Raw genomic sequence first — 15,276 nt, 5'->3', positions numbered from 1 at the left:
CCACTGAAAGTGAGAGACTACTATAATAATAATAATAATAATAATAATAATAATAATAATAATAATAATAATAATAATAATAATAATAATAATAGTCATTTATTTTCACATTATCTGGAAAAAAATAAATGCTTTATTTTCACATGATCTGATCATGATGATGCTTCTACTTCTAAAAATGTCCCTTTTGTCAAAACATGTATTTAAGTTAATTAACCAAGATTTTAAATGCTCATCAATTTAAAAAAGCAAAATGAGCCTTCAAACTGCATGGCTCAGCTGGTCCTTACGTAAGCGTCACCCCGCTCGCTCTCTCTCTCTCTCGCTCTCTCTCTCTCTCGCTCGCTCTCTCTCTCTCTCTCTCTCTCTCTCTCTCTCTCTCTCTTTTCGAGTTGTACAGATGAGGCCAGGTGAACTCGGTAAAATATTTTCAGCTTGGAAGCACATACCTCGGGTCAAAGGTTTCCAAAGTGGATAATTGACAGTTTTTGTGAAAAAGTGATTCCCACCTTGTTAAATCATGAATTAATTGTGGCTAATCACAATTTTTTGGTTAATTTTCACTCATGACACCAACGCCTGATTAACTCCAGAACTATTCAATCAAGAAATCCCTTAAACAGAATCGGAGCCACTACTTTTTCACGGCATTGTGCATAAACAATACTACGACATTAATCGTGGCAATCTAGTGTTGTAAGGCACATGACCAGTAGTATGTATTGGTACCAACTTTATATCATACGACAGAGAGACCACACATTTCATTTCTTTCATTGCCACAGGTTTGAAGGGCAGACTTTAATAATTATTGTCTATTAATGGGGGAGGGGCAGACATTTAAACATAGAATATTGACTAAAATACAAGCCAACTAAATTAAAAAAAAAAAAAAAAAAAATCAATGAATTGGAAGCAAGAACTGAAGAGATCCACATGCAGGAACTCAGGACAGGACCATCATTTGGAACTCTACAAAGAAACAAAACATTGTGAAATTAACAAATGAATTTTTTGCATGGACAGTTACAGTATGAGCATCCTAATCCAAATGTCCTCATGTAGATACTTCAAATGTCCTCATGTAGATACTGTGGGCTGAAAATGTTCCAGGTGATCTTAATGGCTCCAAACAAAAAAAAGGATCCACCAAAAATAAAATCTGTATATTTTATTTAACGAAACAGACTCAACTGTACTGCATATAGAAATTTGTCCAACATCATAAATAATTTGAAAGGTTTAGTTAAACTTCACTGCTTCAGGATAGCAGCCTGCAGGAAAAAACGTTTTCTCTCTCACTCGCATCGAAAGCTTGTTTAACTGCATGAAATCAGATACTGACCCACTGCGCCGATCCTGCCATCGCTGTCGTCATCCGCTGCTGACATGAAGCTTTTGGTTTCAGCCTCGGTCAATGTTCTCGCTCCGGGGACGAACCTTTGCAGGAAAAACCTGCACAAACCCAAATGACACTCATACACGTAACAAGATGTGTTGTGTCGATATTTGAAATAGAGGAATTCATAAGGACACGCCACTTTGTCAAATCACGATAAAACACCAAAAGCTGAATTATGTAACACAAACCCCATAATAACACTTACACATTTATAATCCACGTGGATTACAAATGGATGGCTTTAATACAGCTGTGTGAGTTATGAGGTAATCTCTCTGTCATGCAGGGGCAAACATTGTATTATCAGTGATGTGAAATAAATAAATACAACTGAAAAGCAATGAGATGTCACACTTGAGCTCCGACTCCTCTACGAAACCGCTGTTGTCCTCATCGAGGATCCGGAAGACATTCTGGACCTCCTCAGGCGTCTTGGAGGAGAGGCCGCATTGAGCGAAGAACTTCTTGTAGCAGAATGAGTCCGGAGCTGCAGAAATACAGTGGTGCCTTGACATACGACTATAATTCGTTCCCTAATCACACTTGTATATCAAGTCACCGTTCCCCATTGAAATGAGTGGAAATGCCATTAATATGTTCCAGCCAGCCCCCCCAAAAACATGAAATGTTATGTTTCAATTAGGAAAATGGTCCTCTATAATGTTGTACTTTTAAAAACATACAGTAATTATATTATTAAATAGAATCTAAAGACTTGAACAGTTTTTGACACATTTTTGCTTCAATTCAATGGACACTGTGCTGCTCCTTCTGGTGTGTCCGCCTTGACCACCAGGGTGCAGTATTATACACTCATTTAGACCCAAACGAGTAAGCGTCATTCTGAATCCCACTCATGTTCTAGGCAGGACACGCCCTCTCCAAGGCCTGCCTAGAGCATGAGTGGGATTCCTAATATCGCTGCAGAGATTTGGACAGCTGCAATAATATTAGTCCTTTTCTTGCAGAAAATAAAGAATATGTGATATATGCTTGTGAGTATTGTGGTATTGTCTGTCTACATGTGTTGCTCGACTGCTTGTCTTCAAATATTTATTGTGCAAAGGGTTTTAGCACCGTGACTATTGTTGCCAATCGTTAGTCTTTCAATGGGGTTTTCCATTATGTGTTTGCAATAAACTAACAGCGGGATTCTAAAGGCAATGTTCTGTGGTTGTTTAAAATATGCAACGAGAAATTGTCTTTGTTTTATGTTTAGCTTGACCGTAAACGTCACCTGGGAGCGGCTTTAAAAAGCTTGAAGTTTCTTTTTTGAAGAATTTTTTGCTACCCGCCGAGTGCTGCTTATTGTGACGAGTTGAGTTTACTGTCACAATACAGTGCTCGTATCTAAAAGTTTAAAAGTTTATCTAAAAGTGCTCGCAAGTCAAAGCAAAACATCTGCCCAACGAAGGCTCACGTCACAAAAAACTGCATGCCGGGTCCGTTGTATCTAAAAGCACCACTTCACATAGATTTGATGATGAAACACAGAAGAAGAACGTCAATAATAATCATAATATTAGAATGTTTTTTGCAGAGGATAAAGAATATATGCCTGTGAGTGTTGTTATATTGTCTATCTGCATCTGTTGCCACAGATTGTATTCAAATCAAATAAGTTGATTGTAGGCTATGACTAGCTATGTCAATGCTAATTTTGGTATGTCGTCTATAGTGTTTCCCATTATATGATAGCATTAAACTAGCTGACTTTTGCAACGCAAAGTTAGGTTAAGTACACTTGAAATTCTCTGTTTTGTTTAACAGTAGACTTCTACTGGGAGTGGCAATAAACAGCTTGAAGCCTCTTTTTTTTTTAAGAAGAAGAAGAACTGTTCAATATCGACCAAACTGCTGTTTGTTGTGAAGTTCAATAACTAATAAGTCGCGTCACTCGTATATTGAAGTACCACTGTATATGAAATAGTTTGATAGAGGAGGCCGATAAAGTGAGATTGAAAAATGCCTGTGGCTGCTGGCCTGGGGGAGCTCTATACCCCACTCACTGTTTTTTTTTTTTTTTTTTTTTTTTAAAGTTTAGCAAAGTCATGCCACCAGCAAAACACACGGGATGATTGAAAAGCTTTTGCAATCATCTGCAGGTGGAGATAAGAGGGTACTTTACAAAAGTGAAAGCCGGGGAAAAGATTACAAACGTCTTTAATTTTCTTTGCTGAGGTCATGGAAATCGGAGATTGATCTGTCATATATTATGCTTTGGTATGCGTGTGTCACCTTGGCAGTCTTTCACTGCATTTTCAATGTCTTCAGCTGCGAGGATGGACGTGAGGGACATGCTGGTTCTGCAGGGTGAAAAGAAACACTGAAAATTTGACACAGCTGATTTTCTCACCTTCTTCACGCGTTCGGTCATTGTCCATTTTTCATTCACTCTAGACTCCTTTTTTTCTATTTAAAAATTGAGTTTGATGTTTTCATGCAGTCTGTCTTAAAGGTCCATGGATATTATGACTTCATCTTATGCCTGACTAACCAGGTTAATTGACTAAATTGCCCCTTGGGGGCTTTTTAATTACATATTGGTTATTATGTTAGGAGGGATAATGGCAGGGTAAAAGCCAGGGATGGGTCTCTGCTGTATATTTAATATACTACGAATCCAGATTGTCAAAGTAGATGCAACACCAAAATGAAAAATGCCAATTTTATATGTTAAAACACTCGTCGACCACAGCATTACATTGCAAAAACTGGGGTTAAAATAAACAAGAAATAAAAATAATTAAATGAGGAATATATTACAAGCATATTTGAAATATTTTTTATCTTGGTTAGATTTTTGGTTTTGGAGTGTAGGTACACCTTCACAGTCTAGTGCTGTGCATTACAAGAGCTGTAAATATAATAATCCTCTCTTTTCTTGTATTGACCCTGTCAGAGAGGTCCTAATTGAAGTACATTCATTATTGTGGGTACATGTAGTGTTGTGCCATCCCTTTGAAATGGAACGCGCATGTCTCTCACCTGGCCAACACCCGCGTTAGAGCAGATGTGCGACTCACCTCTGTCAACTGGGTGTCCTCTCAGGTCCAAAACAACGGCGAAAAACTCTCGGTGGTGCCCCCTGATAGCTGCCTCACTCTTATATACTCTGATGGGAATGCTTGAATTTCCAATGCTGGATCAGATGTTCGCACAGCCTCGTTTCCTTCTCGTGTTCTTCTACCTGTCCGATTCACTTTAACTTTTTATAGCCGCTGGTCACGCTTTCCTTCAGCTAGAACGTGAAGGGGTTTCATCCAATCAAGTTTTCTTCTGCGCTCTCCCCCACCCGCTACCCCTTTCCCCATCCTCCATCCCTTCCTCTCTCTGCATGAGCACACGAGAGCTTACACACATATCACATCTAATCAAGTCACTTTAATCTATACATGATGGGTGGGCAAACTTTTGTGCTCAAGGGCCACTTTGGAACATTTAAAATGGACAGATGAGGTAAAGATGTGAGATGAGGCAAAAAGAAAAATGTACATTTCGGTAAACATTATTTTAAAATAAATGATAATAATAATACATACATAAAAATACAAAAAAACTTTAAAAATAATCAAAAATGTAATCATCATTTTATGTTATTATTTTGTCTTTAATTACCCAATGATGTAATCTAAAATAATGTAATAATATTTTTTGACAATAAATCAATTAACCCATTATGTAATGGAATAAAGGAAGGATTTTTTTTTAAAATACATTGGAGTGTAAACTGAATTTCCCATCAGGGAATACAATGAGTATGATCAAATTAAATTAAGAAAAGAAAAAAACGTAAAACAAGTAATTTCTATTAATACAATTAATTAATTACAGTTTTATTCTATTACTTGTAGTTAATTTAGTCAGCGTTAAATTGAGAATTATTTGACAAAATAATTAAATGAAATGGTTTCTTTTACTAATATTAGTTATTATTTTTTTACTATAGATGAATTACCCAATTATTTAATGAGAAAAAAAATCAAAGTAAAACAAACAAATATGAAACAATTTCAGTTAAAAAAACAACAGTTTACAATGAACAAATGAAGTACTTTTTTAATGAGATAAATGAATAAAAATAAATAAATGTGAAATACGTAAAATACTGTACTTAATTTTAATAATAAAATAATAATTCATGTAACTTTTACGTTATGAATTATAATTAATTCAATTATAATCCACTAACCAATTATTTAATAAAATGAATACAAACATGTTACACAAAGACGTCAATTTGTTTTAATTTATAATGTTTTTAAAACACATTTCCTTGATATTACCTATATTTATTTGAGATAAATGTGGGGAAAATATTAAGTTAAAATAATTCAAAAGCAATTACAGGAGTCTTGATCGTGTAAATGCTCAGTTCCGTGGATTAAAGAACGATACAAAAAAACAAAACAAAAAATTCACCGGTTGCAGCACAAATGGAAGTTCTTTCCAGGGATGTTTTTTTTTGGGGGGGGATGATTACACCTGGTTACCATGACAACCAGCTACTTTCTCACTGATGGGTTCCCTCTGCGAAGGCAACTTCCTCTCTGGCGGGTTCAGTCAGCATTTCTGTCTAATGCAACACAGGTAGGGGAAGAGAACCAAGGGAATTAAGGTCATTATTTTCTCCAGGTTCTTTTCTTTCTGGGGTCTGATGTGTCAGCACTGCCAGTAGTACTGTGTGTACCACAACAATGTGTTCATGTAATTAACGCGAAGGTGTTATTTAGCAGAAGCTATGATTAAATCAATAGGCTTTCACCAACTTTGTAAAAAGAAAATTAGAGCGACAGTGCCACCTGGTAATCACAAACTGAGCAATCGTGACGGCCATTTCATTAGGCACACCTGCATCATGCTGTAAGATCCGACACAAGTGCTGAATCAAATTCAAAAATCTGTATTTACTTTGATAATAATGAAATCATTTCTTCTTTGTCGGAGGTGTTTTAGGTACTATAGAAAGAGTTCTCTTTATAATGTAGTAAATGGGATTCTATTATGCAATTTCATTGGTTAGAAAATTATTTTGTACAAATAATATCCTGAACTGGTTGCTAGTCTAGCAATTTCCAACCACTGTGCCTCAAGAAATTATCTGTTATTATTTAATTGCTACCAATTTTGAGACTGACGATTGTCTTAGACAATAGGCATCTTTGTTTTAAAATTCTATCAAAAAGTGCAGGCTCAGCAGCATGTCTTAGAAAGTTAAATGAAGGGGGTTGTTATGTAAATGAGCCCCACTGTTTGGTAACAGTGGGGAGGGAGTTTCCCAACGCCTCAAAAATAGGCAACAGAAGACTTACTTGGTTGTTAATTTTCACACGTGATGGCATAAAGACCACCGACAGACACAGTATTGAAAAAAAGCACCTTTATTGTTTTCTCATCGTCCGTCTGATTACCACAACAGTTGCACCATCACTGATCTCACAGTCCGCAAAGGTCACCGTACATCAACGACGCCAACAGGAGGTGAAGCGCCTCAATTTGGCTTCACAGGTCAAGGGGCCAATATAAAAAAAAATGGAGATGAAGTCAGAGAGGGGAAGAGGCGAGCATCTGGGCTCAAGTTGTTCCTTAAGAGTAGTCAAGTAAGAGGTTGGTCAGCTTGTTTGTTTAACACTTGACCAAAACTAAAAACTCTGGGGAGAGAAAGGGGGGAAAAAAAGAAAGAAAGTTGAATTATACTCTATGCTCTCATCATTTGAAGCCAACAAATCATTGAAAAAAAAAATCTAGAATACAGATAAAAAAATATTTATTTTAACAATGAAATAATCATTCATTCTCATTTTCTGTTATTATTCAGAGTTTAATTACAATTAATCAACCAAATATTTATTCAACCAAATGTTTTATTTGCAATGAATCTACCAACCAAATATGTTTAAGAGAAAAATGAACAAATATATAAAAGAAAAATGAACAAATATATAAAAGAATTAATTCAATTTTAATAAAAATAGAATCAGTCAATTTAATTGCAATTAATTAACCAAATATTTTATCAAAGAAATGTTAAATATATGTGTACAATTGTTTATTTTACTAATACTTTTTATCACAATATTTAAATTTGCAGTAAATCAATAAAACATTTATTTAATTTGATAAATCGGTAAAATAAATGCATACAAATGTTTTCAGTGTAAACCACAGCAAACGACAGTATAACTGAACTCTACTGCATCGTACTTAGAGCTGTTTTGGCTATTTTGGTTGAACATTTCATCTACAAAATACTGGAAACCGTAGGTATGCTGTAAATTCATCATTATTCTTAAACGCAATATTTGTCTTGAATTACTCATCATTAGTTTGCGCAGATGGTCATACATGTTGTTACTGATTGGTGTAAAATATAGGATAAAATATATATATACTGTATATATAGTGTATTTTGATTCCAATTATCATTTTTTCCCCCCGTTGGTGATTGACTGGGGAGTTCTGTGAGGACAAAGAGACACATGTTCTCACCCTCAACTCCGATCTTGCCGTCGCCATCAGTGTCACCGGCCAGGAGAAACTCCTTGGTCTCTTTGTCAGTCAAAGTTCTGGCACTAGCAGAGAAGTTCTGCAGGAAAAGCCTGCACCAGGGCCAGAGACAAACAGTGAGGATGAAGGTCACATCAAAGGCACCTTTGACTCTGTTTTCATTTTTAGTTCTTCACCACGATGATATTGGATGTACAAGGAGTCCACAAAGTCTCCTTACAATGGGGAAAAAAATATTATAAAAGAATTAAATAAAATATGTTTAAACAGATTTGTTAAAAAAAAAAAAGTCTCCACACCCCTGTTCAATTGCCAGATTTTTGTGATCTAAAAATTGAGACCAAGATAAATCATTCTAAAACTTTTTCTACCATTAATGTGACCTAGAGTATAACATGTACAACTCAATTGGGAAAAAAAGAGAAATCTTTCAGAGTGGGGTAGTAAAAATAAACTAAAAGGGTTGCACAAGTGTCACACCCTCTTATAACTGGGGATATGGCTGTGTTCAGAATTAACCAATCACGTTCAAACACGTTGAAAATGAAAATTTTGAAATGATTTATCTTGGTCTGATTTTTGCATATCGCAAAAAGTGGCATTTGAACAGGGGTGTGTAGATTTTTTAAATCCACCGTATATAGTTTTAATCACATTATAGAAAAACCTATTTTTAAAATGATGGGTCTGTTCTCTTCTAAGCATGTTCAATGTACATTTTTAACTACACTACATGATGATTTAAATGATTGATGATTTAATAATGAACAAAATAGCGCATCCTGTATGGCAATTTTTTAAAGGTGACAAACATAATCCGCGTTGGCGCCATGGTGTTCAACACCCAGCCGTTCAAATCCTCTCAGATGTTGTGCGGAGCTGACATCATTCTGATTTAAAGACACACGATCCGAGCACAACAAGGTTCTGAGAAGTTGAAATCTAAGCCGAGAGAGGGAGGGAGGGATCAGGGGTCGCCTACTTGAGTTCATCCTCCTCGATGAAGCTGCTCTGGTCCTGGTCAATGACAGCAAAAGCCTTCTTGATGTCGTCGGTGGACTTGCCGGCCAGACCGACCTTGGCAAAGAACTCTTTGTAGCGGAAGGAGTCGGCAGCTGCCAGGAGACACACACGGATGAATGACGGACATTAGTGACGTGGCGCTCACACACGCTGCCTGGTTGACAGGTGCTCGATCATCTCCAACTATTGCATGTTGACTGCATTTCGTATTACACGCAGCTTTAAAATCAATGGGATTTACACTACAACATACATATTCTGACACTGAAATTACATGTACAGTTAGTAATTTTCTATGCAGGGACATTAGGGGGGTATATGTCACTGGACATTTGATTATGTACACTTACACTATGGCTGGCCATTGTGCGGCCTACATGTAAAAGCACACACCGCTCTAAAATTGGTTAATTAAAATATATTCATTCATTCATTTGTATTTGTAATCATATTTTCTATTAAAATAAATTATTTTATATACAAATTGAACAATTATTGATTTATTTCAATAAATAATTGATTATTATTATTATTATTTTTTTTTTTAATTAATCAAAGTCACTGGGCACATAATTAGGTACACATACACCAGGGGTGTTTTTTTTTTTTCTTTTCTCAAAATAATTAAACTCTGAGGTCTTATGGCCAAATATTTGCACACATTACCAGCAGTGATACGCCTGATTCAATGTGTCATTTTATATGTTTTTTAGTGGATGTATGCGATTATTATTTATTTATTGCATGTGTCACTGAAATTGATGTCCACACCGTCATTATGGGATACCTGCCCCTTTAAACAACCCTGTGGTGCTTTCAGTGACGTTTCGACCAGTATTTTGTCTTTCTTCAATGGAGGCTGAGAAACTGGATTGCTGCAGAATACAAATTTACACTTGCATAATTTTCATCACATTTAGTGTGTGGTTGGTCGCTGTCAAGCTTAAGATGCTCACACTATCATAATGAGATGCAAAACCTTTCAGAAATTTCAAATTATACTAGTTACACAATACACAGGGAGCTTGCTTAGATGCTAACATTAGCCAAAAATGTCCACCCTGCCATTGTCCACCCTGTCAGCAATGCTCACATATTTTGCTCCGGCATGTACAGTACATTGTCTGCTTGTAGTTAATTTACAAAATGTGTGGAAATTAGTTTTTTTTTGTGTTTGTTTTTTTTGTGTTGGATCGCATTGTGCAAGTGTAGTTAATAAAGTGCGCATCTTGATTTAAGGCTCCCATGTGACTTCATCATCAGAGTTTTTACCTTGGCAAGCAGCAAGGGCTGCAGTGACATCAGAGTCACTCAGAATTCCAGCGAATGCCATCTTTAACTGCGGGAGCACAGGATAAGAGAACAAAATAAAACAGGATGGATGTGCTAATATGTTGATCCAAGTAACACAGTTATATGCATGCATCAGGTTCACTGGAAATGTTGCTCGCAAAGACGAAAAGGTAGTCCAATTTCTCCAGAACAAAGAAGCGAAAGGCAAAATAAAAGTCCTGTGGTTGGATGGTAGTTCTTAACTTTGGGCGTTGCACACGTCCCATCACATGAGGTTGAAGCTCGTAAAGCCACAAGCTGCAGTGAAACTCACCTTGAGGTTATATCTCAAAGACTCGACAGGATTCACTGAAAAGAATCTGCTCACTGCAGTGGGGCTCCGTGCTCACATCACATCAACTTATATACCTGCGCTCCCCTGAAATTTGATGCATAGGCCGAGTACTTGACACGGTGCGCAGTGCGGTCCAAGCAGATGGTAAAAATGTGTCCAGTAGACAGAGCCGTTCTATTTATATGTCCATTAAATGAAGATGCTTAAATGGTAGGCCCATGTGAAAAAGTGCTTGATATTGCATGGGGCTAATAATACACACTGCCGGTTTGGGTGAAACGCGCACTAAGGCCGCGTCGTCTAACTTGACACAAGCGCAGTGGGAGATGAAGGTAAATTTCGTTTGGCGTAAGGCCGTCATCTCGACATGTAAGACAGCTGGGCTAGTTTGTTTGGTATCATAGCAACCGACTCCCTCCTAAGTTAGGTTTGTCCACAACGTGCGCCTCAGAGCTTAGTTCTATGCATGATGTCTTAAATCAATGTATTGCAGGCTCAGTTCTTGTGTCTACAAAGTATACACTACTGCTCCATACCAAGACACATACACACTTGAAATAATGGATGGATGGATGGATGGATGGATGATATCTGCAGTGTATTGATGTGAATCACACGATGAGCTCCAGTTGTGACGAGAGCAGAGGGACTGATTCAAACACTGCGATTCGATTGGGCATCACTACACCTCGATGCTTATGCGCCTCAGAGCAAAGTCTGCCAGCTTTTGGATTTTTAATCAATAGTCCCACATCTTACTCCCCTTCAATTTCTCCGTATGGTGATGAAAGTATTCAGGCTGCTATTTTAGGAAAAGAAATCACCGTTCCTGCAGTAAAGGCTGCACGCGAATGTGAAATGAATGACTGCCTTCACCCTGGCCCGAGTAGCAGTGTTGATGTAACCCAGCAGTGCGTTATTTATATATATATTTTTTCAAAGCTTCCCCTTTAATAATGAATTATGTATTTGACAAGTTCTGCAGGTGGAATCGACTGAGACGTCTTTAAATTTCTCCGCGTTGACACTTGCCACGGTCAAGCGAGGTCTCTCACCTTGAACGACACGGGCCTCAGATACTGTAACTATTCCTGCACCTACTTTAATATCCGTGTTACATTACAAATATCCTCGCAGAGCAGCAATTAAAGCACATCAGGCGTCTGTAATTTAAGCACAGTGGGGATAGCCCCCCCCCCCCCGACAGATTCTGAATAACATAATAAGTAAAATGAACTTTACTGGATTTATCGTGGCCGTAAATGACCTAAAACCCTTCAACATATTGAAATCACATGCACATACTTAACATGTATGCTGAAATAAAACAGAATACAACTTGACTACTTCTATTCATTTAGTAATTTAACACTGCAGAGGACGGATCGTAGTCATCTCATTGCGTTTGTCCGGTTGCAAGTTGTGAGAAAGTTTTAAATAAAGGGCTCATTAACAACAGGAAATGTACTGGCACAGAACTGCGGTGCCGCTGGCCAGTTCTCCGCAAACCAGTTTGAGGCTGGGCCAGAATTCAAGGTTCCCAGGTTAAACTGTGCCAAAGTTGTTGCGCTCTCAACTGCACACCACACCGATTACAGTCAAGATATGTCTACTACTACTACTGTACTAGGATCAATAACAAGAATATAAACTATATGATTTTTATAGCGGCATGGCGGACAACTGGTTAGCACATCTGCCTCACATTTCAGTGGTTGTGGGTCCATATAGTGTGAATGTGAGTGGGAATGCTTGTTTGTTTGTATGTGCCCTGCGATTGGCTGGCAAACAATCTGGGGTGTAGTCCGCCTTTTGTCTGCAGTCAGCTGGGATGGACTCCAGATTCCTGCAAGCCTGAGCAGGACAGGCAGGATAGAAAAATGGATGGGTGGATATCATTTACACTCCATTTGATGGTGATTTCCAACATAATCTATAAAAACGTGTATGATGCGTCCGTGCGTTTTGGTCATAAAGCAACGTCCACTCCATACTACATCTAATAAATGAATAACAAATACTTACGGTTTGTGAGGGAGATAAGTTTCTTTATTTAAACCATAACAGAGACGATCCATTTATTTATACGCTTGTAATGTTTTTCTACTCGACACACATACAATCTCTTCTTGTTTGCTGTCATGAGTTAACATTATAAAAAGAGGTCCACCCTGAGATCATTACCATACAATAAAACCATAGCAATAACACTGCTCTTAAGAAGACTTGACCAGCGCGGAAAACTCTGAAATATAAAGCAAAGAGATTAAAGAAAATGTAGTATTGTATATAATCTTATTATGACATTCATAAGAAGTGAGTTAAACAGTAATATTCAAATTCACATTTTTGTGCTCAGGCAAAACCAATGCTGTTATGAAAGCAAGTAAAGAATTTGGAGTTAGTTGAGGAGCTTCATCTAGACAAAAGTAGTCCTTTGCCTCCATTTTTTATTTTTTTTTTACATCTGCAAGCAATGCAAACCCTTTAAGGGGGCGTCAATTACTCACAGATTCTTGCTCTTTGCAGCAGGGCTCGGTCCCTCGATGTCCCACAAATAGTGGGGGTTTACTGCTCTTGTTTAAGGTTGATGTAGCGTCTTGCCATTAATATTGTTGTTATTTATCTGATTTCTAAAATCCTATAAAGCGATAACTTTTTTGGAAATGGTAAAACTCGACCTTAAAATGGCAAATTTTAGCTATTTTTGTGTATGCTATTTCTGGGTAATAAATCGACATATCTGGTCTTTAAGGTTATTTTCTAGGTTGCAACTGGAAGTGTGCTTTATTATTCCCTTTGACACTTACACAACATAGACACAGAATTGGTACTTAGAACTACAGTTTCACTTCTTCCTATTTGTTTTTGTATGTTAATAGTGATATGTGATCAATTTGATACTGGATGTTCCTTCTGTTGGTTAATGACATTGTATGGATTTATTGTTTTGTTGTAACTATATTTATTTAGCATGTTTGTTTCCTAATGCATGAGCTACACTGAACTGGATGTTTTAGTCTGGTTTTGGGAAGATTCCAGGCTCCACTCAAATAAAAATCAAAATAAAATAATCTATTTATCAACTACCTTCCCATCCAATCTTCCCATCACCATCAGAGTCCCCCTCGAGCAGGAAGGCTCTGGTCTCAGCGGCAGTCAGAGTCCTGGCTCCTTTGGAGAAGTTCTGCAGGAAGAGTCTAATGGCGAAAATATCAATGCTTTTCATAGGAAAACACACCCAAGAGAAATTAAAAGCCAGAAACTCAGTAATGAACTCAACTGTAACTCATCCTGCTCTATGAAGCCACTTTTGTCCTGGTCCAAGATGTTAAAGACCCTCTCAATCTCAGTTGGAGTCTTCTTTGATAAACCCACAGCTTTAAAAAACATCTTTGGGTTAAAGGAATCCTTTGCTGGAGTAAAAAAAAAAAACAAATAAGACCTTAAATCTTGGCGCTGGCATCCTAACAGCAGACCAAAAAGAAAGTGATAAGCTCTTACCTTTACACGCATTGATAGCAGAGGTAATGTCTGAGACAGCTAGAACGTCAGTAATGGCCATGATGAGTCTCCGTGACTGTTGTGGTGGATGTCGCAGCCACGGCGGTATGATGTGTGACCGCTGACGTGCAAGAAAGAAACCAGGCAGCGCAGTGAATAGGCTTCACTCCCCGCCGGGTGTCAGAAACCACCAGCGTCCTTCTGTCCGCCGTCACCTGCAGCTGACCACTTCAGACATGATTAACGTACGGGCTGACGCACCAAGAAGATGGAAGACATCGCAGAGATGGGAGGAAGTCACATACAGTACGTGCAAGTCACAGGTACGTAAATCTCAAGATTTTGCAAAAAGTCAAGTTCAATCCTCACTAAATTTCAAGCAAGTCAAGTAATTACTTGGGATAAGCAAGTCATAAGTCAAGTGAGACAATGTTGCTCGGTCCCAACATACACGACTACACAAGAAAATACTGTAAACTCTTGTTAACAAAAGTGTAACAAGGAACAGAAACATAATACACAAATTTGTCTTTTCGATAACATCAAAGTTATCAAAAATATATTTTTAAAAATTATACTGTGTATATATATATATATACTGTCTGCAGGGTAAAAAGAAATGTGCCCCCCGCCCCATGAATTTTACGTGCCCCCTTAAGATTGAGGTCTGGCGATCAATAAAGATACGTTTTCTTTTGTGGAAAACTAATTATGATTTTTTTTTTTTAAACCTATTTAGTGAACTAGATTAAGTGCTTGTAAGTCACTGGACTAGCGACCAGATCGGGGCACAGTTTGCCTTTCACCCAAAGTTAGCTGGGGTATGCTCCAGCTCCCCATGACCTAATGGGGACACACGATATATCAAAAGGAGATGAATGATAAACATGGTGCATATGGACAGAAATGAATACAATTAAATTCAGTCTCATTCAGTGGCTCCTTGCCACTCTCATAATCACCCGTGCAGTATTTCCACAGCTTGTAAACATCCTGTTATTATCCTGGCCTCTGTCACAATCAGGACGCGGTTTCCTTGTCGCCACATGTTACATTTAGCATATGAAAGCTGATGACAGCAGGCGGTACGTGTTTAGCACATCTGCCTCACAGATCTCAGGTTAGGGGTTCGATTCTTGGCTTCACCCTTCCTGTATGAAGTTTGCATGTTTCCCCCTTGTTTGCGTGGATTTTCTCCAGGTACTCAGGCTTC

The 15,276-nt window shown here is 37.8% G+C and overlaps 3 protein-coding genes across 4 annotated transcripts; all 3 read right to left on the bottom strand.

Annotated features, from left to right (window-relative positions):
- Positions 1-800: 800 nt before the first annotated feature.
- Positions 801-4,679, bottom strand: pvalb9 (parvalbumin 9). The gene is made up of 5 exons (XM_061756030.1): positions 4,429-4,679; positions 3,641-3,708; positions 1,757-1,889; positions 1,346-1,455; positions 801-972 (listed from the first exon to the last, which is right to left on the bottom strand). Exons 2-5 carry the CDS (start codon positions 3,699-3,701, stop codon positions 947-949), a joined length of 330 nt encoding a protein of 109 aa, XP_061612014.1. The 5' UTR covers positions 3,702-3,708; positions 4,429-4,679; the 3' UTR covers positions 801-946.
- Positions 4,680-6,767: 2,088 nt separating this feature from the next.
- pvalb3 (parvalbumin 3) lies at positions 6,768-10,631 on the bottom strand. Its single transcript, XM_061756672.1, has 5 exons — positions 10,539-10,631; positions 10,205-10,271; positions 8,892-9,024; positions 7,892-8,001; positions 6,768-7,053 (listed from the first exon to the last, which is right to left on the bottom strand). Exons 2-5 carry the CDS (start codon positions 10,263-10,265, stop codon positions 7,028-7,030), a joined length of 330 nt encoding a protein of 109 aa, XP_061612656.1. The 5' UTR covers positions 10,266-10,271; positions 10,539-10,631; the 3' UTR covers positions 6,768-7,027.
- Positions 10,632-12,586: 1,955 nt separating this feature from the next.
- LOC133469499 (parvalbumin, thymic-like) lies at positions 12,587-14,272 on the bottom strand. Of its 2 annotated transcripts, none has more exons than XM_061756671.1 (4): positions 14,064-14,272; positions 13,843-13,939; positions 13,650-13,759; positions 12,587-12,804 (listed from the first exon to the last, which is right to left on the bottom strand). In XM_061756671.1, the coding sequence occupies exons 1-4, from the start codon at positions 14,122-14,124 to the stop codon at positions 12,776-12,778; spliced, it is 297 nt and encodes a 98-aa protein (XP_061612655.1). In that variant the 5' UTR covers positions 14,125-14,272; the 3' UTR covers positions 12,587-12,775. The 2 variants fall into 2 exon arrangements, with proteins under 2 accessions (XP_061612655.1, XP_061612654.1); XM_061756670.1 differs by having other exon boundaries at positions 13,843-13,975; positions 14,064-14,248.
- Between the last annotated feature and the right edge of the window lie 1,004 nt (positions 14,273-15,276).

Source organism: Phyllopteryx taeniolatus, chromosome 19, assembly GCF_024500385.1.
Source record: "Phyllopteryx taeniolatus isolate TA_2022b chromosome 19, UOR_Ptae_1.2, whole genome shotgun sequence".
Lineage (NCBI taxonomy): Eukaryota > Metazoa > Chordata > Actinopteri > Syngnathiformes > Syngnathidae > Phyllopteryx > Phyllopteryx taeniolatus.
The sequence above is the reverse complement of the archived record's forward strand: the minus strand, read 5'-3'. Positions and strand labels throughout refer to the sequence as shown.